The sequence below is a fragment of the Mastacembelus armatus genome, chromosome 13, assembly GCF_900324485.2.
Source record: "Mastacembelus armatus chromosome 13, fMasArm1.2, whole genome shotgun sequence".
Taxonomy (NCBI): Eukaryota; Metazoa; Chordata; class Actinopteri; order Synbranchiformes; family Mastacembelidae; genus Mastacembelus; species Mastacembelus armatus.
This window is the reverse complement of record NC_046645.1, coordinates 24,168,981-24,190,564: the sequence shown is the minus strand read 5'-3', so window position 1 is coordinate 24,190,564 and position 21,584 is coordinate 24,168,981. Positions and strand designations below refer to the sequence as shown.

At 42.6% G+C, this 21,584-nt stretch overlaps 2 protein-coding genes across 4 annotated transcripts; one reads left to right on the top strand and one right to left on the bottom strand.

Annotated features, from left to right (window-relative positions):
• The first annotated feature begins 181 nt into the window (after positions 1-181).
• On the top strand, positions 182-13,467 carry cep295 (centrosomal protein 295). 3 transcript variants are annotated; one of them, XM_026329872.1, is made up of 29 exons: positions 182-519; positions 919-1,119; positions 1,370-1,494; positions 1,592-1,685; positions 2,307-2,420; positions 2,507-2,647; positions 2,818-3,001; positions 3,196-3,375; positions 3,464-3,700; positions 4,015-4,106; positions 5,029-5,241; positions 5,472-5,548; positions 5,864-6,590; positions 6,742-6,922; positions 7,270-7,464; positions 7,542-7,751; positions 7,861-7,940; positions 8,640-8,730; positions 8,955-9,170; positions 9,545-9,693; positions 9,956-10,385; positions 10,535-10,663; positions 11,159-11,619; positions 11,814-11,984; positions 12,071-12,131; positions 12,309-12,638; positions 12,958-13,054; positions 13,146-13,245; positions 13,344-13,467. In XM_026329872.1, exons 1-29 carry the CDS (start codon positions 421-423, stop codon positions 13,383-13,385), a joined length of 5,427 nt encoding a protein of 1,808 aa, XP_026185657.1. In that variant the 5' UTR covers positions 182-420; the 3' UTR covers positions 13,386-13,467. The 3 variants fall into 3 exon arrangements, with proteins under 3 accessions (XP_026185657.1, XP_026185651.1, XP_026185658.1); XM_026329866.1 differs by having other exon boundaries at positions 5,789-6,590; XM_026329873.1 differs by lacking the exon at positions 8,955-9,170 and having other exon boundaries at positions 5,789-6,590.
• ech1 (enoyl CoA hydratase 1, peroxisomal) lies at positions 13,289-21,307 on the bottom strand. The gene is made up of 10 exons (XM_026329883.2): positions 21,005-21,307; positions 19,907-20,078; positions 19,333-19,421; positions 19,124-19,248; positions 18,696-18,744; positions 18,043-18,107; positions 17,828-17,898; positions 17,404-17,475; positions 14,269-14,419; positions 13,289-14,144 (listed from the first exon to the last, which is right to left on the bottom strand). Exons 1-10 carry the CDS (start codon positions 21,039-21,041, stop codon positions 14,040-14,042), a joined length of 936 nt encoding a protein of 311 aa, XP_026185668.1. The 5' UTR covers positions 21,042-21,307; the 3' UTR covers positions 13,289-14,039.
• Positions 21,308-21,584: the final 277 nt, after the last annotated feature.

Genomic DNA, 21,584 nt, shown 5'->3' with positions numbered 1-21,584 from the left:
AGCAAGTGCAGGCGCTTCATGTTACTTTTTATTATGCGGTTTAAAAATGTATTCGAGCGTGTCGTTTGTACAGGCAGGGGAAGCTTATTTGGAACCTAGGAACATTTTTTTTATTTATAGTAGGAACCAAGAAGAAGTTTGTTTTAGCACGAACGGATACGGCGGGCAGTTTAAACTACCGGATGTGACGCAAAGGACAAAGACGGTCGGTTGGCATGGACTTTGTGATAAACAAAACGTTTGATTTATTCTCTTTTCAACACTTTATTTGTTCTGTACCTTGTTATTTTGGCTTCAATTTGTGTCGTAAAAATTTAGGTCGTGATGGTAGCGAGTGCCTGTAGCACAGGGAAGCTAGCGGCTAACGAAGTTGCTTTTTCGGACCTAAAATTGGACTTAAAGTAGCGACATTTGAACACAATGAAGAGAAAAGTGGTCAAATTAAGACCGAGCCCTAACGAGGAGGCTCGGATAATAAGAGAGGAGCATGAGAGGAGGAGAAAACTGCGCATACAGCAGGTATTGTCAGGTGGCAGCTAACAGTCACTTCGTGTAAGCTAGCTACGTGATTTCTCATTTTCTGATAACTTCTCATAGTGTTATCCGGCTAACAATAAAATACAGGACATAATAAAGAACTGGCACAACAAATAGATAACATTTCATTTACCCAGTGATGTTTTATTTTGCTTGTTTTGTCTGACCAGCAATATGTTTAATGTCTCAGATCTCTGTCATAAAAAACAGCAGTTCTAATGTGGTGTTTGTTATGATTCAGTTCATTAAGCCAATTCATGACTGGCGTTTCAAAATGAGCCTTCCTTTGTTTAGGCCAAGTTAATGAAAAGGTTTCAAACTTTTTTGTTAAATTAAGACTGTGTGTTGTGTTGTTGTGTTCTTTTCATGTGCTTTGTCCAGGTGCGGGAGCAGCAACGGTACGTTTCCCTGCAGATCTGCCGAGAGGTGCAGCAGAGGCGGCAGCGTGAGCTGGAGCAGCTGGCAGAGGAGCTGAGGCAGGACTGGGAGCAACAGCAGAGGGAGAAGCTCCACACGCTGCAGAGGTTATACCAGGAGAGCCTCCAGCTGCTCGGTCAGGGGCACAGGAGTGCAAAATTAAACGTAAGATAAGACTGGTGTCAAACAACACTTGTTAGTGAATCTGTGACAGACTTCAGCAGCATTTTAGTTACTGTTTGGTGAATTCTTCAGTGCAAACGAGATGCAAGATAAATTTACAGAAACTCCAAAAGTCCCAACCAAGGAAACCATCTGAAACAAAATGGGAACAAAACCATCACTTGATATTCTAGAAGGTAAATACATTGTCCAAATAATTAAAATTTTGTGTCATTTGATTCCTTTACACAAGGAACCTGACTTGGCAACTATAGCTCAGAGGGAGGAGGAAAATCACGCTAAAGCAGAAGAGCGTTATCGAGAAGCACTGAAAGAGCTGAAATCACAGAGGCTTAAAGACCATGAGATGCAAAGCCGGTAAGAAACACCAGAAACATTTGTTTTTAAGATGATTACATGTTGAATCTTATCAGAATGACCTAAGCATTACACCTAAATCATTGCTTTTCTGTAGCACCATCAATGCCAGGAAGAAGGCACTACAGGTGGAAAAAGAAAGATCAGCAAAAGTGGCCAGCCTTCCTCCACCTGCCCCAGACCCTACTCAGGTGATTTTTCCAATCAGTAATATTGAATAACTTAACATAACATAGGACAGTGGTTAGCACTGTTGCCTCACAGCAAGAAGGTTCCTGGTTTGAAACCCAACAGGGGCCTTTCTGTGTGGAGTTTGCATGTTCTCCCTGTGCTTGTGTGGGTTTTCTCCAGGTACTCCGGTTTCCTCCCACAGTCCAAAAACATGTATGTCAGGTTGATTGGTGACTCTAAATTGCCCATAGGAGTGAGTGTGAGTGTGTGAGGTTGTGTGTCTCTATGTGGCCCTGTGATGGACTGGTGACCTGTCCAGGGTGGACCCCTGCCTTTCACCCAAAGAGAGCTGGGATAGGCTCCAGCAGATCCCTGGGACCTTAAATAAGAATAAGCAGGTGTCGATGATGGATGAAATTTACTCTATGGTATCTGTGTAACAATGTGTCGTAATGGTTTTGGCCAAGTATTTCAGTAATTCCTGATGTGTGAACATGATGGAGATTTCACCTATTTAAAGCAAACACAGATAAAGTGGGCTAATTGATTCCTCTTTATAAATGAAACAGTTTTTTCCGGTTGTACTATGTACAGTAGGTGATGGATGAAGTTGAAGTAACATTCCTTTCTTGTTCAAGCAGTACGTCAACTCCAAAAAGCCACATGTAGTAAAGAAATCTGATGTGAGTGCCTTTGCTGCCACACATTACCACATGCATGTGAGCACAGTGGACAGAGAAGTGGACACACAGCAGGTAAGGCCTCCCATTATTGTGTGAAACCTCATGGTTTGCTAGTCCCCCTTTGGTTAGAGGTGTCTAATCTGTAGATGTATGAACAGCCTAGTGCCCACGAGGGAGCTGAGCTGGAGGCGAGGAGACTGCAGGACCTAGAGAGGGAGGAAAAGAGGAGGCGGGAGGAGCAGCTTGAGAAGGCTCGTCTTAGAGGGAATCAGGCTCTGAGGAAGGAACGGCTTGTGCAGGTACAACTTTCTCTGTATTATCTTTGTGTAATAGAAACAGAACCCCAGTCATCATAAATCCTTGAGCAGTGTTTCTCAGAGAAAGAAGTTAATAGTAGTTAACGTCTTTTAGGTGACAATCTAATACAAGTGGCTCTTTGTGCCTGATCTGTTTTTGATGCTTTCTTTAGGATTGTGAGCACTTGCTTGTTGAACTGGAGCACATGCAGCAGACAGACTTTCTGAGGAGGAGACAGCAGGTGTCACAGATGCCTCCTCAGATCTTCCAACCTCTCTACAAGAGACAGGAGATGAGGGAGGACTTCCAGAGGGAGATGGAATTTGCCTTTGAGGACATGTATACCGGAGAGAGGCGTAAGGACTGCTTTTTTATTTTAGAACATGTGGCCTCAAAAAAAAAAATGTCTGTCACCAGTTTACAGTATATGCAGCTTTGTTTAAAACCATGCAAGATGGAAACATCATCTTGGTGCTTTGACGAGATATAGCAAACATCTACTGTACATTTTAATGGCGCCTCTTGAAACTTTGACTGTGTCTGATCCCAGGGGTTAAAGGTGACCTAGTGGTCCAGTTGGTACCAGAGCCTCTGCCAGCCCTGTCCACAAGCAGCCAGGACCAAGAGCTGGATGTCACACTGGGTGAAATCACCACAACAGAAACAGAAAACACACAACCTGACACTGAGCAAAAAGCTGGAAGCACTGAGCAAGAAACATCTACTCAGGGTGAGGAGGAGCACAATATCTGCAGAAAACCTAAATTAATTTTCAAGGGTTGTTACAAGATTTTAAAAAATGGTTTTAAATATCTCAGTGAGGCCTTCCAGACCTGCACCTAGACGAGCACTGAAGAAACTCCTGGATCGTATCAGGAGCCAGAGGAACCAGTTGGCTGACCACAGCAGCCATGTCCCTGCAGCTGATTCTCTGACTGCCGTCTCCGATCAGATCCCAGAGCAGGACACGAGCATCGATACAGGCTCTCTGACCAGCGAGATGAAGGACACACTGCTGCCCGTCGAGCTCATTCAGCCTGCTCACTCACCAGCAGGCAAGTTGTTCAAGGTCATCAACTGTGATCCATTAGTTATTTTGACATTAGAAAATCTTTTTGCCTTTTGCTTTGCCTTTTCTTATTCTGCGCCAGTTGTTTTCATAATTTTCCCTCCATTCACCCTCAAGTTCAAAATTATTTTTTAAAGTTTGTTATTGCTGTTTTTTCCCCACTGTGTTCAGTTCTTTCTCTTAAATCTGAGATCCCTTCTTGTCTTCTTTTCCACATACACTTTCCAGAGTAAAAAGTGTAAATATTTATTTGTTGTGAAATAATAATCATTCAGTTTTCCTTGTGTTTAATCTGGGCAGCTTTGGAGACCACAGAGCACAGAGCAGATACTCTGTTTCCTGATGCACTTGCCAACAGAATCCAAGAATTTGAAGAAGAGCGAAAGAAAAGGGTATGTGCTGATTGTACATGTACTCGTAAATGTAGACAGGAGTGTAATGTGCTGCCAGTCACAGGTAATCTGATGAGTTTAAATGTTGTTGAGAGCAGCAGTGGGCCCTTACTGAAATGGTAAATCTTCATCTCACTCACTATGTGAAGGAATGGATATCGCGATTGATTGCAGTTTGTCTTTTTGATTTTTTTTCACATTAAATGACAATTGAGAATTAAATTAAACAGAACACAGAAAGTTAAAAGCAGCGCTGAACTTTATGTCACACCAAGGAACCCAGCTAAACTTGCTTAACACAATCCAGACAACTGATCCCATTTTTGCTCCCTTCTCATTTCTCCACAGTCACTGGGAGCAGCGGAAGCTGCTTCACTTTTTAACTCATAGCTTTGAGGGTATTTTGTGATTGGTCAGAAGTTACTCATCCAGGTGTTCCTCGTTTGTTTGTTTGTTAGTTAGGCAGGCAGGCGTGTGTTGTGCCAGGTGCTCACACCTTTTCTGAAAAGACTTCATATCTCCTGCTCTATTTATCTGCTATTGAGTATGTTTTTTTTTTATTGCTTGCTGTCTGGTTTTGGAGCTAAAGCACTGAGGACTTTCTGTAGTAATAATAAGAAAAACACAAGTAAAGGTGCATTGAGCAGAATGTGGGCTGGTGGACGGTGCATCTACATCCAGCAGAGGGACACAGGAGCCTCAGACTGGGAGGACTGGAAGAATTATCCTGTTTCCACATGAGATTGAGAAGTACCAGGTCACTAGACTAGACAGATTTTATTATGTGAGCTCACACTCACAAAACCTCAGCCTGTGTTATCTTTAAGATAACTGCTGACTCAAGTGATTTTTATTTTTCTGGCTATCGGTTCACCGTGGAGCTTCGCTGAAACCAATGCATGAAAGTTTTCCTGCTGTGCAGGAAGAGGAGCTCGAGAGGGAGAAGCAGCAGCAGGTGGCCTTGCTCCAGGAGCTGGAAGAGCAGAAAGCCAAACTGGAGCAGATGCTGCTTGAGGCTCAGCAGGAGAGAGAAGACCTGAAAGCTGCTGTGGCTCAGGAAGTACCAGTTAACCAACCAGAAGCACCTGTCCGTGATCAGGAAGTCATCTCTGTCACCCCTGGGCCAGCCACTGATGTAGGTTAAGTTTTGGAGTTATTTGTGGTTGTCCTCTCATTCATATTTATTTATGAATTGATGGTAAAAATTTAAAGTGTCATTATCAAAATCTGCTGTTCTCAGTACTTCTGTTAAATACAATATGATTATTGCTGACCCATCCTTTAAAATATACTGTGTAAAGTGTGTTCAGTAGAACTAGTACGTCAGTGATAAATAGTTGTTGCTTACACCTCTGCTCTGTACAGGTGATACCTCCTGCAGGTGAAGATAGCCACACCAGAAGGATTAGAGAATACCAGCAACGACTTCTGGAACAAAACAGGTGAACACAAACTGATTGTTGTAGTTATCATGTAACTCTGACCGCTCTTCCATGCTCTTATTTTTGATGTATTGTATGTATTGTATGTATGATATATGATTATTTTTTACCTTCATTATATTTATCGCACAGACTCCTCAAAGAATGCACTTTTAGAAAGTGTAGTGTCGTTCAGACTGTGAGGCCTCTTTTAATTTCAGCATTATAAATAAGGATTGCTGTCACCACCTTTTACGTTAGAGTTCACCAGAGGTCTGTGGAAGTAGCTCGTCAGCGCCTGGATGAATATCAGCGTGCTCTGCGAATTCGTTACAGCATGACCTCCACATCACTGCCGTCCACTCTCACTCCTTCTGGCCTCAGTCTCCCACCTGTAAATCCTCCAGCTCCTCTGCAACGTCCCATGACTGCTGCAGTGCCTGCATACCTCCATAATGAACCACAAACCTCTGTGGAAGTTCCCTCAAGAGAGTCTGTTATGCTGGTTTCACCTCTCCACCCTCCCCCCTCCAGTGGGAGTGCTGGTCCCAAGTTGTTACTGGGTGATGTAAAGTCTAGTTTGAGTAGTAACCAGAGACCGGATGTCAATGCATGGCTGACTGACAACATAATGGAGAGAGTAACGGCGCACCTTCCTGAGACAGTGAGACCCTCCTCAGTGACCACTGAGCCCCTCCCTAACAAAGGCTTCACAACACATCACCCAACCAGATTCCCAGTCCAACCAGCCTCTGAGCCTGTCCAAGCCATTATCCCCAGCACCACAGATGCTGCACCCCTGGTTCCAGGCCTTGCAGCTATAAAGTCTGGGACCTTGCAGCGTGGCTCCCTACAGATGGGATCCCTGAGCTCCAGCGAGGATGAATTTGTGAACCAGAGACGAGAGCTGCAGGAGGTCCAGAGACGGGTACTGGAGCAGAGAAAGACAGTGGAGCTGCAGCAGTCACAGCAAGAAGAGCAGCGACGGAGACAAGAAGTGGAGATGGAGCAGATGAGGCGGCAAAAGGAGATGTTGCAGGCTCTGATTCCTACTGATCCACAGGTAAGTGAAGGAACTATGACAGTTTCAGCATTGAAACTGTGTTTTGTTCCATCTAAGACAAAAACTACAGGATGACCTAGTGCTTGAGCTGCTTCTATTCCAAGCAGCTTATTGGAAAAACAACTTTTCTCTTGTATTTTCTCATCCACAGCCAGTTCCAGTAGCTGCAGGCGAAGTGCCGGTTTCAGACATCAGTCAGGCTCGCCTCAAATTACTTGCTTCCCTGCTGAGAGCTATAGAGGAGTCTAACGGAGGAACTCTATCGCACTTACAAGACCATCAGGAGGAAGATGACGCCCCTCAACAGCTGCTGCCTAGCAGTATCGAGAAAGGTAACTGACATATTGGATGGCAAACCTATTTTGTTTGTTTTTTTACGTTTTAGGTACAATTTCCATTTATTTAAAATTGTAAAAGTTTTTCACTTTATTTATTTACCCTTTGATTTTCCATTTACAATCTGTCCTGCTGGTCCCCGAGGATGGAAAAGTCCCATGGTGGCTCCAGCTGTTCCAACTATTTGCACATTTTCTACCAAACAGCATCTCATGAAACGTAGCCTGTCTTTAATGCTCTATTGGTGTTAATATGCAGTACTGTAGCTCTGATGACAAACATTAAAAGCCATTATAAAACACTGCAGTATTGTTGAAATTATAAATTGTCTCTTTATATTAAGATCCCATCAGTCAGAGCAGGGTTCTTGGAAGACCTGTCCCAGCATCAGTCCACCCAGGGCTTCTCCCTCCCCCTCGAGCAGCGAAGCCCCCAGTGACCCGCATCAGACTGGGAATGACAGAGATGATGCCTGAGCAACACGAGCTGAGTGCCATCCAAGAGGTGGAGACACCAGCTGACACCAGCCAAGTCACAGGTCAGACTACTGCCCAAAGCACGTGTCAGCCTACAGAGGATATCAGCTGATCGGTTGGGTGATGTTTCTGTCTGCAGGACTGGAGGATAGTGTGGCAGTTCCTACACATATTGCAGCCAGGGATCCACAGGAGAAATCACGGTCATCTCTGCAGACACCCCCTGTGTCCAGCAGAGGGCGACAGATAGCTGAGAGACCGACTGGGACAAGCTCAAGATCCAGTGGTCTTGTCTGGAGAGAGAGGCTTCTGATGGGAGCAGGAACATCTCCAGAATCCTCAGACTGTGGTATGTAGAGGGCAGCTGATGAATACAGACCAGGAGGAACATGGCAGTACAAAAATACAAAAGGGCAAAAATAAAGATATTTCTACTCAGGAGAAACTTTGTTTTTCAGATTCAGCCCTGAGAGTAATCTCACCACTTTCCTCTGACTTTGGGAGAGTTGCAGTCACAAGTGACAGGTCCCCCACAGAGGTAAAGAGTCCTGTGCAATATTTTCCTTCCTTAGGAACAATTCATCTTGTATGGCTGAGGGTCTGTTCCCAGGGAGGGAACAGTTGTGCTCAATATGCAGTGAAAGAGCACGTGTTTGTTGTCCAGTGGAGCGAACATCTGTATTTTCAGTCTGTTTTGTCCTGTGTGTTTACAATTGGTGTAATGCTCTTGCACTGTGACAGCAGGGTCATCAAGACCAGAAAGAGACATGAGGTGACTTTCATTGCATATTGGCACAGTGTTTTCAGTGTGTGTCAAACCCTCTGAGATTCACATGTTGTGGATCAGTGATGAAAATTAGCCAAATATGAGAGCTCGGGCAAGAAGTGCCTCAGCCTGTGACTACACTCGAGAAGCTTTTGTGTGTGTGTGAGAGTGTGTGTGAGAGTGTGTGTGAGAGTGTGTGTGAGAGTGTGTGTGAGTCTGAGCAATGATGTGAAGTTACTGAACCTGAAATGTGTTTGATTGAAATACATTTCATGATGGTTTCTACACTTGAACTGAGCTCAGTCTGTGTACATGTATGTGTCATAAACCCAGTACAGATGTCAACATCATTACAGTCCTTTACAACCTAAACATTACTTACTTACTTATTAATAGAGCCATGAGCATGTCCTTTAATCATGTGAGCAGAGAGTCTTTATCTCCTGTAAAAGCTGATTTTGTGTGTGTCAGTCCCCACATAGACCTACTGGTCCTGAAAGCCTCTCGTCCACCACCATTTCCACCGGCAGCTACACCACCACTGAGCCTGAGCAGAATGCTGGTGAGGGATAGCAGGACTCTGTTTCTTTATGCTTTGGTTCTGGTCTTTACCATGCAGTTAATAAGCTGCATGTGCAGCTTTACAGGTCAGAAAAAAACATGACTCATCTTTAAGGTGACAATGAGGATCAGTAGACAGGACTCGGTCTATACACAGAAGACATGTTAGTTCTGTTTCTAATTTAATTCAATCTGCGCCCCCCCCCCCAATATCATCTACATTAGATAAATACCTGCCTATCACACACTGTGAGCAACAAGAACGAGACACAGAGTTCTTTGACGTCTACTCTCCATCTGGTCTAAGCTCCTGCACTAAGGAGCATTCAGCTGCAGGTCGTGCTGTAGGCTCTCTGTTTAATGACACCAGCATCCAGTGCATCATAGACAAATACACCAGGAAGCTGAACATCTCTCTCAGCACTGCAGGGAGAACCTCAGGTAACTATACACATACTGCACACATCTAGGAACGCAGCCTCTTTCTTCAGATTGATTGTTAGGATGAGTCTGAAAGAGTCTGAAAGTCTTCTGTTTAACTTAATACCTGTAGACACCCTGAATACGATCAGACGTGTTAACAAGTGTGCAAACTGTCGTGACAGTGTCTGCAAACCAATCCGAGCCAAAACAGTAAAGTTGTGAGGCAGACAGTTAAAAATGTCTTTTAAAAATTGAAGCTCTGTAAAGCTGAGGGAGGTGCAGATTCAGCTGATAATTCTCTCTAAAGGAGGATCTTTTTCATTTACCACAATTAAACAGGCCCTACTCACTGATTGTATCACGTGAACGTAGTGTTGTCTTTTTCCCTGCAGTAAGTGAAGGCTCTTACATGGAGGAGCCAAACTCTTCAGTAGCTCAACAGTCTTTGGATCAAGCCTCTGAAAGCAGAAGGGACCACGAGAGTTCATCTGGTTGTTCACCTCTTCCCTCGGACGCAGCAGACACACAAAGCAGAGACCTGGTCAGTGACTCACAATCCATGAGCATTATCTTTTTTTTTTTTGTTTTTTTTTTTTAAATTGCAACTCAGACGTCTAGAGGCCACTTGGGAAAATATTTCCAATCAGCAGCAACAAATATGTACTTTAAAGGAGAGTTTTTATTGTAAGCTGTACTGATGTTGATTCTCATGTTACTACAGCTGCCTTCTATGGCTCATTTTCTTTATTTCAAACTAACAACTCACACTATAAATGAGTCAGTTATCAATGTTTTTGCTCCAGCAATGGGACAACAGGGTCTGTCCAGTCATGGAGGATGTCCCAGGTGAGGACCCAGAGCAGGACTCTTTCAGACCTCTGATTGGCCAGCTGGCAGACGAGTCCTCCTGCCTCGCTGCTGACCAGAGGGAGCCGCCAATGGAGCGACTGTTCGGTCATCCATCTGCTCACTCCTCCATCATTGGTCAGCTTCCAGGTCCGCCAGTGTCTGAGAGTTTAGAGGAAGGTGGATGGGATTCCACTCTGAGTCGGATGATTGGTCGACTGTCCCACCAGTCCAGCTCTCATTGGCTTAGTGGTGGGCAGGACTTTTATGCGGGTCAGCTGATGGGTCAGATGGCGTTGGAGCAGTCGACCACATGGTTGGAAGAAGATCAGGAGGAGAACCAGATGAGGCCGCTGGTTGGGGAGATGGATGATGATCACAGCTCAGGTAAAGTCGTATGAGGCTGACTTGATGCTGATTGGTGATGATCATTTTTGCAGCATTTTATTGTTAAACTACTGATGGACAATTAGAAATGAGACAATGTGAGACAGATGTTTACATAAAGGTTGAGTTGGTCATCAACTTGTTTGCAGGTGAAAGAAACCATGTTGACGTTTCAGCTGAGGCCAGGCTGCCGTCACACCCAACTCTGCCTCCTGACACCTCCATTCCACAGGAGCAGAACCACATCAGGCTGGACCTGGGCCCAGACAGGACTGAAGGTGAGGTATAAAACAAAAATGATCCCAGACCCTATGGTGCTTTTATAAGAGGGGGAATATTATCATCATTCCCATGTATGTAGTCTCAGCCTGTGACCTGTGTGTCTGTCTGGGCTTGTACCTGTTAATTTTTTGTTTTATATACTGAGCTATGATGTGAAGTTAATAAGCCTGAAGTGTATTTAATCAAAATACATTACATGATGGTTTCTACACTTGAACTGAGCTCAGTCAGTCTGTTTCATAAGTCGCCTAAAATCAACTCCCAAATTAACATTGGCCAAAAAAAAAAAAATCTTTGTCTGTTCAGAATTGTGTGTCAGTCTCCACCAGCCTGTTGATTCTCACATTCACAGAATCCAACGGTATCTGTAGTCTCTGTGAGCAGGATAGAAAAGTCTAATGTGCTGCTGTTCCTTTTGCTTCAGTTATCTTCCTGTTTGAGTGTGGTTTCCTTACCCAGTCAAAAACTTTACCACAGTTCATTGTTTTCAGGCTTGGATTCATTCCACCCACTCCTGGCTGAGGTCACCCACAACGAAACAGCAGATCCCTCCATGACCTTTCACCAGGTGCCTAACTCTCCTGAGCCAGTCAGGGGGGAGCACAGCATTTCCACAGCGTCTCAGGACTCTGAAATCCACACTGATCTTTCTGTTGGGTCTGACCCATCCCTGGAGCGTCTTCGAACGGAGCAGTGCAGCTTCACGACAGCTTTTCATGAATCCTTCTGCCATGTCATCACCACGAGAATGGATGTGGATCTGACAGCTCTGAGTCTGTCAAACTTAACCATGTGTGACATTACGCCTGCTCTGGACATGCCAGAGGGAGGGGAGGCAGACAGAACCTGCATGTCTGAAAGGCCTGAACTTCCAGCCCTGTTCTGTGCTGAACAACTAAAGTCTGAGCAGGGTCCAAACCTGAGGAATGCAGTCCCTGTCTCTAACATAACAGTATGTGGAAAACTTTGAAAAGCATCGTGTTTCAACACTGCAGTGTTTTTAAGGGCCCCATCTTGTCCTGTCATGCTACAGCTGCCCAGATTATTTTGGATAATTTTAGACATTTTAAACCTGGTCCTCTATTACTGGTTCTTTAACTTGTCTTTAGCTCAGCTGTGTAAATGTCCTGTGTCCCTGGATACCAGGATGTGGCCGGTGAGAAGGGGATCCTGGAGCAGTCTGAGATAACACTAGTGAGCCTGACAAACACCACACTGCAGGAGCAAGACAGAAGCATCACTGAGCAAGAGGGAATGTGGGAAGACAAACCTCCAGGTGAAGTGAGGGAGGAAGCCCAGAGAGGCCAACAGACACAGGTACACAAACATGTCATCTAAAAGCCCTGGTGTTTAACCACTGTGACTGTGGTCTCTTCTCTGAACATAAAACTTGTCTACTGCAGGGGTCTGAGTCCACATTGGTCCCAGAGGAGACACCAGAGGACAAGAACCAAATACATCCAGGTAAAAGCACAAGTCACAGACTGAATAGACTGAGCTGAAATGTGACTGTAGTGCTGTGTTGGGGATGTGATCAGGAACCAAAAAAAATAAATATTCAACAAGTTCAAACTAAATCCACATCAAAACTTTTTTTTTTCCCACAACTGTGTGCTCCATCCTTTCCCTCCCTGCATCCAGTGCGCTTCCTGGAGTTTCAGTGGGGTCCTAGCAAAGTGCAGGAGGCCTACCAGCAGAAGCGCACCGCTCTGGTGCAGAGATCATCCTGCAGGGTGGAAGAGCTAAAGGCTAAAGTGGCTCTGGCCAAGGTTCAACCTGAGGTCCAAGCTCCATCTGAAGCCAGAGAGCAGTGCAAAGCTAAGGACTCTCAGTTGCTCAGCTGTAGGACCAAGACTGAGTCAGGGCCTCAGCATAAGGCTAATGAGTCAAAGGGAGGATCAGCTGAGCAGAACCAAACTACAGAGACTTCTGGCCTTATCCAGCAGATGAAGTCTCAGCTTCCCCCTCCAGGTTTGTGAACTTTATACCATTTGACACAGATTTAAATGACTTCAGTCATTAGTGGTTCAAGAAACTGTACAGGCTCACACTGTGAAGTCTTCAGTCTCTTAGAGCAAAGGGTTTGTGTCACCATTTCAGAAATTTTAAAACTACAAGCACCAAGGTCACAATTGTCCAGCTTTAAACTGATCAGTTGATACTGTACCGTCAACAGAAGCCTGGTGGTTTCTGAGCCTGGTCAGTTTGAAACCATTAATTCTGTAAACTCTGCTGAAGAAACGTAATTAACAAAACAAACTGAACCAACCTGGTTTTCCTTTTCCTTCAGGGACTGATTCAGGGCTTAAGACGGTGGGGGAGGTGAAGATTTGCACACTGGAGCAAAGGAAACGGGATGTTTCAGGGATGCACCAGAGAACTAAGAGGTACTGTGAGATTTCAGCCTCCTACACTGTCAACTGGAAGCAAATATCCCAAATCTGCAGAAATGATACAGATGAGAACATGTTTCTGCAGGTTGTATGAGCAGCTGGAGGAGGTGAAGCAGCAGAAAGCCATCAGGAGCAGGCAGGAGGCGTATGCCAAAAACAGACTGAAGGCCAAAGAGTTTCACAAGGTAAAACACTCAAACTACAAGGTTTTAAAGACGAGACACTAAACTGGTGTAGTAATTTAATCCACGCAGATTTATTTTTTTCTGTCCTCTCTTTACAGAAAACCCTACAGAAGCTTCGAGCCAGGCAGACTAAGCAGTGACCGACTTCATGTTCTAGTTTTACAGTAAATTTAAGCTAATTTGTAGAGTTTTATCAATAAAGCATTTAAGTTATTAAATCAAGTTTTGCTCTGTTGGACACATTCCTGTCGATGGACGGTCAGGTGAGTTCGTCCATTTCTGATCTTACAGACCAAAACCAACAGCGTCTCTACTCTGTTAATGTCTGTCAGTCTCCAGCCTTGTTCACCTCAGTCTCTTACTGAAAATGAGCTGAGGTCATACAGTTGACTTCAGGTGCCATAGGAAGTTCTGGCTGTTCTGAGCCTTTGGAGGAAACTTTAAATAAAAACCCTTCAGGTCTAGGGTTTCATGAAGAACCATGTGTCACAGTGTCCCACTGATGGGTTTTTAAATAACTTCTCAACAACAGAGTCTATGAAACAGGCAACAAGCTAATCCAGACTGAAGACGGACTGACATGAACTGAGTAGATTTTTATCCTGCTTATGTTAAAATGTAGTATCCAAACAATAACAGAAACAAACTCCAGTAGTTCCAGTTAACGACCTAAACCCTAATGTCTTAGTCTCATCACATCACTGTCAACAGTGTTTCAGTTTTGGTGTTAGAAGCATTTCTGCAGAAAGGCCACTACGGAGAAATGAAACAGCTGAACTTTGGCTCAGTGAGGTCTAGAGTTTGGAGAAAGCGATGGTCTTGGGACTCTTCTTCTCCATGGCAGCCTGAGCTGATTTCATCACATCCTGAGTCTGAAGCATGCTCATGTTCCACGTGGCCTGGACACAGTGAACAGGACAGTGATGGAGTTTAGTGTTGGCTCACATGTAAAAACAGCAGCTGCAGGGTGAGTCAGGGTGACAGTCCCCTGTTTCTGCTGTTCAAGGTAGAAGAAGTTCTCACCATGTAGTCCAGTCCCTCTGGCACACTGTGGTCTCTGGCGTAGATGAGGTTGATTTTGGTGCCCTGCACAGCGACCGGACTTCGACCAGCAATTTCTCCAGCCATCTCCAGAGCTCCAGCCATCATGGCCTCCTTCTCCGCAAACACTCGGCTGGACAGGGAAAGTGTGAAGGGTTTAAAAATGTGTGTATACAAACAGAAATACCACAGAGTAAAACTCCATTCACTGCATTCAAGTGTTACTGCAGTAAAAGTACCATCATCCAAATGTACTTGAATTATCCAAAGTAAAAGTAGTAGCTGACGTTAACTACCTTATATACTTCTAATTTGAAGTACTTTATGTACTGCTGGGTAGATGACGTTAACTACCTTATATACTTCTAATTTGAAGTACTTTATGTACCGCTGGGTAGATGACGTTAACTACCTTATATACTTCTAATTTGAAGTACTTTATGTACCGCTGGGTAGATGACGTTAACTACCTTATATACTTCTAATTTGAAGTACTTTACATACCGCCGGGTAGCTGACGTTAACTACCTTATATACTTCTAATTTGAAGTACTTTATGTACCGCTGGGTAGCTGACGTTAACTACCTTATATACTTCTAATTTGAAGTACTTTATATACTGCTGGGTAGCTGACGTTAACTACCTCATATACTTCTAATTTGAAGTACTTTACATACCGCCGGGTAGCTGACGTTAACTACCTTATATACTTCTAATTTGAAGTACTTTATGTACCGCTGGGTAGCTGACGTTAACTACCTTATATACTTCTAATTTGAAGTACTTTATGTACCGCTGGGTAGCTGACGTTAACTACCTTATATACTTCTAATTTGAAGTACTTTATATACTGCTGGGTAGCTGACGTTAACTACCTCATATACTTCTAATTTGAAGTACTTTACATACCGCCGGGTAGCTGACGTTAACTACCTTATATACTTCTAATTTGAAGTACTTTATGTACCGCTGGGTAGATGACGTTAACTACCTTATATACTTCTAATTTGAAGTACTTTATGTACCGCTGGGTAGATGACGTTAACTACCTTATATACTTCTAATTTGAAGTACTTTACATACCGCCGGGTAGCTGACGTTAACTACGTTATGTGCTTCTGATTTGAAGTACTTTACATACCGCTGGGTAGCTGACGTTAACTACCTTATATACTTCTAATTTGAAGTACTTTATGTACCGCTGGGTAGCTGACGTTAACTACCTTATATACTTCTAATTTGAAGTACTTTATGTACCGCTGGGTAGCTGACGTTAACTACCTTATATACTTCTAATTTGAAGTACTTTATGTACCGCTGGGTAGATGACGTTAACTACCTTATATACTTCTAATTTCAAGTACTTTACATACCGCCGGGTAGCTGACGTTAACTACGTTATGTGCTTCTGATTTGAAGTACTTTACATACCGCTGGGTAGCTGACGTTAACTACCTTATATACTTCTAATTTGAAGTACTTTATATACCGCTGGGTAGCTGACGTTGACTACCTTATGTACTTCTAATTTGAAGTACTTTACATACCGCGGGGGAGCTGACGTTAACTACCTTATATACTTCTAATTTGAAGTACTTTATATACTGCTGGGTAGCTTATGTTAACTACCTTATATACTTCTAATTTGAAGTACTTTATATACCGCTGGGTAGCTGACGTTGACTACCTTATGTACTTCTAATTTGAAGTACTTTACATACCGCGGGGGAGCTGACGTTAACTACCTTATATACTTCTAATTTGAAGTACTCTATATACTGCTGGGTAGATGACGTTAACTACCTTATATACTTCTAATTTGAAGTACTTTATGTACCGCTGGGTAGATGACGTTAACTACCTTATATACTTCTAATTTGAAGTACTTTACATACCGCCGGGTAGCTGACGTTAACTACGTTATGTGCTTCTGATTTGAAGTACTTTACATACCGCTGGGTAGCTGACGTTAACTACCTTATATACTTCTAATTTGAAGTACTTTATGTACCGCTGGGTAGCTGACGTTAACTACCTTATATACTTCTAATTTGAAGTACTTTATATACTGCTGGGTAGCTGACGTTAACTACCTCATATACTTCTAATTTGAAGTACTTTACATACCGCCGGGTAGCTGACGTTAACTACCTTATATACTTCTAATTTGAAGTACTTTACGTACCGCTGGGTAGATGACGTTAACTACCTTATATACTTCTAATTTGAAGTACTTTATGTACCGCTGGGTAGATGACGTTAACTACCTTATATACTTCTAATTTGAAGTACTTTATGTACCGCCGGGTAGCTGACGTTAACTACGTTATGTGCTTCTGATTTGAAGTACTTTACATACCGCTGGGTAGCTGACGTTAACTACCTTATATACTTCTAATTTGAAGTACTTTACATACCGCTGGGTAGCTGACGTTAACTACCTTATATACTTCTAATTTGAAGTACTTTATGTACCGCTGGGTAGCTGACGTTAACTACCTTATATACTTCTAATTTGAAGTACTTTATGTACCGCTGGGTAGCTGACGTTAACTACCTTATATACTTCTAATTTGAAGTACTTTATGTACCGCTGGGTAGATGACGTTAACTACCTTATATACTTCTAATTTCAAGTACTTTACATACCGCCGGGTAGCTGACGTTAACTACGTTATGTGCTTCTGATTTGAAGTACTTTACATACCGCTGGGTAGCTGACGTTAACTACCTTATATACTTCTAATTTGAAGTACTTTATATACTGCTGGGTAGCTTATGTTAACTACCTTATATACTTCTAATTTGAAGTACTTTATATACCGCTGGGTAGCTGACGTTGACTACCTTATGTACTTCTAATTTGAAGTACTTTACATACCGCGGGGGAGCTGACGTTAACTACCTTATATACTTCTAATTTGAAGTACTCTATATACTGCTGGGTGGCTTGGGAGTTTCCCCACTGGAGAGAAGTATGTACAGTTAGTGAGTAAATGTACTTTGCAGTGAAACAGCCTGTTTCATGTCACAGAAAAAGAAAAGTGAAGTTTTCTGACCCAGTAACAGTTTGAGCTGAGCAGAAACAACAGTACTGATGCAGAGGACGGACTTACCTGACCAGGCCACTGCTCTTTGCTTCGTCTGCAAACATCTTCCTGGCAGTCAGGGCCAGTTCGTTCACCAGGCTGGAGAGAACAACATGTATGGGAGTTAATCACATGACAACAACCTTAGAGAAAGTGCAGCAAACTCAAAATCTTGTAGTTTGTTTGTTGTGTTGCCACCAGATCAGAGAAATATAAGCAGCTGTAAGCAGAAAAATGAATGACATTATTTTTTAAAGTGTTCTCACATTAAGTGCCTAAATGTTTGCAACATCCGTTAAAACGTCATTAAAATCCCACGTGATCTTTTGTCCTTGTATGATGCTTTCTGGAATTAAACCACATCACGTGTATTCATACACACAGCCTGAAGCTGCAACACAAAGCAGAAAACGTCTCGTCACTCTTCGGTGTATGAAAACAGGCGGTTTACCTGCGGCTGCCGATGACTTTGGGAAGTCTCTGGAGAGTCCCGACGTCCGCTGCGAGTCCAATATCAACTTCCTGTCAAGTCAAAGACAAGCACAAAGACTGTGGTAACATCATATCCAACGGTATCGGAACATCAGCCACAACATTCACCTGCGTCCTTTAAGCATTTTCCTCCTCATGTTTCTGAATAACAAACACTAATGAACATGTACATACCTTCACCTGGAACCAGGCGTCGTGGGTACACAGGCGAATGTCACAGGCTGTGATCAGGTCAACACCTGCCGCAGAGCACAACAACATTCATTGTGAACATGACGACTCTTCCTGTTTTACTACACAACCTCCTCTGACACGGGCACTTCAAGCTTTGCAGCAAGCAAAGAAACATCCTGTCTGGAATGTACTAATGCTATAACTATACAGAAGAGTAGGAATTATTATCTACATGTCTTTTTGTCAAATGATCAGCAAACTATTCTGAATATGTGGTGCACTCCGACTGTATCTGCTGCCAAAGCACAGTCTGATCCATCTGAAATGGTTCATTACTAATAATGAGACTTATCGGACAACTGTGGGAATTTATTTTCCTTATCAAACCATAATTGTCATCATGTATTTGTGGTGGTGTGGTAAACGTTTCCTCTGTCAAAGGCAGCAAGTTTCTATGGATCTGATTGGTTGGTAGTGAGGCTGTTGGCAGGGCTGATTGGGAACCTGGAGATCTGCTCTGATTAAAAGTGAGCCAGCTTGGTGTTACCAGAAAACCTGAGAGAAACCCAAAGAGCCAGACAACCCACTATTCTCTCTCTGCACTCTAACTGTGACTGATGATGCTGATGATGATGATGATGATGATGACCCACCTCCTCCGATACAGGCTCCATGGATGGCCACAACAACAGGCTTTGGACACTACAGGAAGAAAAACAATCATTTCACTGACAACCCAACACTTTCAATACATAATCATGTGCACGACTGGTCTGACCTTATAATTACTGTTGCCTATTAGTCGAATAATGAATTGAAACAATAATATTAACAGGCAACTATTTTACAATTATTTAAGCAAAAAAGCGAAACTCAAACTCAAATGAAACTATTTGCTGCTTTTGTTTTCTGGTCATAAACTGAACATCTTTGGTCAAAACAAACATCTAGAGGTCAAGATTTTATAATCCGGGAAAAACAGACTTTTTTTTTTTTTTTTAGATTTCCTAGACTAAATGATTTATTTACTGAATTAGAAAAGACAGAAATAATTATAATAATTGTTTGTTGCAGGTCTGACCTTCTCTATGACGGAGAAGGTTTCCTGATACTTGGTGATGATTCTTCTGATGTTCCAGGAAACCCGGGCCGTGTCGTCGCCCCCCGGCTGCAACACGTCGCTCGCCATGTCCATCAGGTCGATACCTGGACAGCAACACAGCACGGAGAATAAATACAACTCATCTACGACAACAGTGCCTCTAAAAACGTCACCAGGCTGACGCCCACCGGCGGTGAAGATCTTCCCTGCTCCAGAAACCACCACCACTCTGCAGTCTGGGTCTCCAGAGATCTCGTTAAAGCAGTCCACCATCTCCCTGGGAGAAAGTTTAATTTAAAAAAGTTTAGTTAACACTCCTGTCAGCTTTAAGTAAACACTTTAATGCATTAATGCTCCAAGTTTATCTTCAGCTGAATATGAGACTTTTAATCGTGTTTATGATGTTTCCTGTAATTTCAGGACAGAAAATTAAAAACTGATGTTCTTCTTCCTTCTGTTAAGTTTATTTTCATTATTTAACATCTTAAATCTAAATGTCTATTATATTACTATAGTCCGGTCGCTGTTCATAGTATGAAATACAGTAAACTTGCCAGTTCAAACCTCCTCTGAGACGATCTGAAACAAAACGTTATTTTAATAATCAAACTTTTTCAGATTAAAGATCCAATACTGATCATGTGACAGCTTTTATCCTATTTCTCATTCTTCACATGTCTTAAAATTATAATCTGTTTGTTCTTGAGGTTTTTGGTTGCTACTGTGACAAATGCTTGTGTATTAATGAAAACAGATTCCTGCCTCCAGAAAGCCTTGTTCATGGCGTTGAGTTTCTCAGGGCGGTGAAGCTCCACATGGGTGACGGACTCTGCTGGGTGGCTGATGGCTAGGGTGGTGTACGGGGAGGTGGGACCACCTGAGGACGATGACATGGCCCTGGCCAGACTGTGACTGGGCAGCCAGAGACGCCTGTCTGAGAGGACAGAGGGGGACTCAAAGAACAGCAACAACACGATGACACTGAAGTCGTCTGGAAAACGACTGTGCTCCCACAGAAAAACAATCACTAATCAAACTATCAGTTCAACAAAAATACCAAATATTCTGACTCCAGCTTGTCAGACTATGTAGAGGGTTAAATCATTAACTTTGACATTTCTGGTTTTTGGACTGTTAGTTGGACCTGAGCAGATTAATCAGTAATGAAGATCATAAGTATATACAGCCCCAATGTGATTTGTTCTGCACTACAATAAAAACAGATAATCCTGAAACAGAAGCTAAAATACATATATTAGTGTTTAGTGCCAAATTTTATTAGATTTTTATTATAACTAATCGATTCAATGTTTTGTTTATAAAAACAGTAAATGTTGCAATATGTCCATTATAGTTTCACTACAGACCAGTGAGCGTCAAACCCAAATATATTCACTCTCATGTGTGTGACAGGAAAAGCATCAAATCCTCTTATTTGATTAAAAAATGACTTAAAAGATTATTAGTTTAGTTTTCTGTAAAATCTCTGCAGCTCCAAACCACTTCAATGCTCAATTATTTCTCCTTTCCAAAAAAAGATATATTTATAACTGTAATATTTCCCTCTTTATTCTTGCCTCGTCTGATCATTCATTTAGGATTTTGACTGTTGTGTAAAAACACTCCATTCATTTATTATTACTTATTTAAAAAGTGCGATGTTTCTATACTTCACTATTAGCTATCTCAGTACAACGAGCATGGTGCATTCAAATGACCTTTCACCTACATGGTCATTTAAAGCTGCAGTTTAGCTCATTTCAATCAACACACGCACAGACAAACTAGTACAAGGGAATATAGGTGACAAACACTTGTGTAACATACTCATTTTGTGTAGCGCACACACACATCACTTACATTTACTAAGAGCTGACCTGGCAACGACGGACAACATCGGCCTTCACAGGTCTGCAGGGTCCACGTCTATAAAAAGGCAGCAAACAGAGCCGGACCTCCTCCACCTGTGCTCACACCTGAGTTCCTGCAGCTCACCACGCTCACAGTGAACCAGCTGTCTGACCTGAGGTCTTCGGTGATGAAGTTCGCAGAAAACGTCAGTAAAAATATCTACAACTTGTCTTTCAGACCTTGGTCAATGAAAACAAGCTGATACTGTGGCCGACGAGGCTCAAACTGCAGAGCTAAAAGCCACCGAGTTTCAATTCTTCTTCTTCTTTGTTTTTAATGGCGGTTGGTAAACCAGCTTAAAGGTTCATTACCGCCACCAACTGGAAAAAAACGAAAACAAAAAATATATATAACTATATCCATACATGTATATAAATAAAACCATATCCTTTCAACAAAACCTTTCTCTTAAAAAATCTACTATATATATATATATATATATAAGTCCTACTGACCATCTCCCCAAGAAGACCCTCTAATCAAACATCTTCACGTTTTATCTTCTGTTAATGTGTTAAACATCATTATG

Bases quoted from the DNA above. Each gene is read 5' to 3' on its own strand.
- cep295 (XM_026329866.1), top strand. From the start codon at position 421: ATGAAGAGAAAAGTGGTCAAATTAAGACCGAGCCCTAACGAGGAGGCT. The intron at 7,752-7,860 runs GTATGTAGAGGG...TTTGTTTTTCAG, and splicing joins TCCAGAATCCTCAGACTGTG to ATTCAGCCCTGAGAGTAATC. The intron at 13,246-13,343 runs GTAAAACACTCA...CTCTCTTTACAG, and splicing joins AGGCCAAAGAGTTTCACAAG to AAAACCCTACAGAAGCTTCG.
- ech1 (XM_026329883.2), bottom strand. From the start codon at position 21,041: ATGTTGTCCGTCGTTGCCAGGTCAGCTCTTAGTAAAT. The intron at 19,422-19,906 runs GCAGGAATCTGT...ACTTTCTCCCAG, and splicing joins ATGAACAAGGCTTTCTGGAG to GGAGATGGTGGACTGCTTTA. The intron at 19,249-19,332 runs GTGGGCGTCAGC...GTTGCTGTCCAG, and splicing joins AGGGAAGATCTTCACCGCCG to GTATCGACCTGATGGACATG.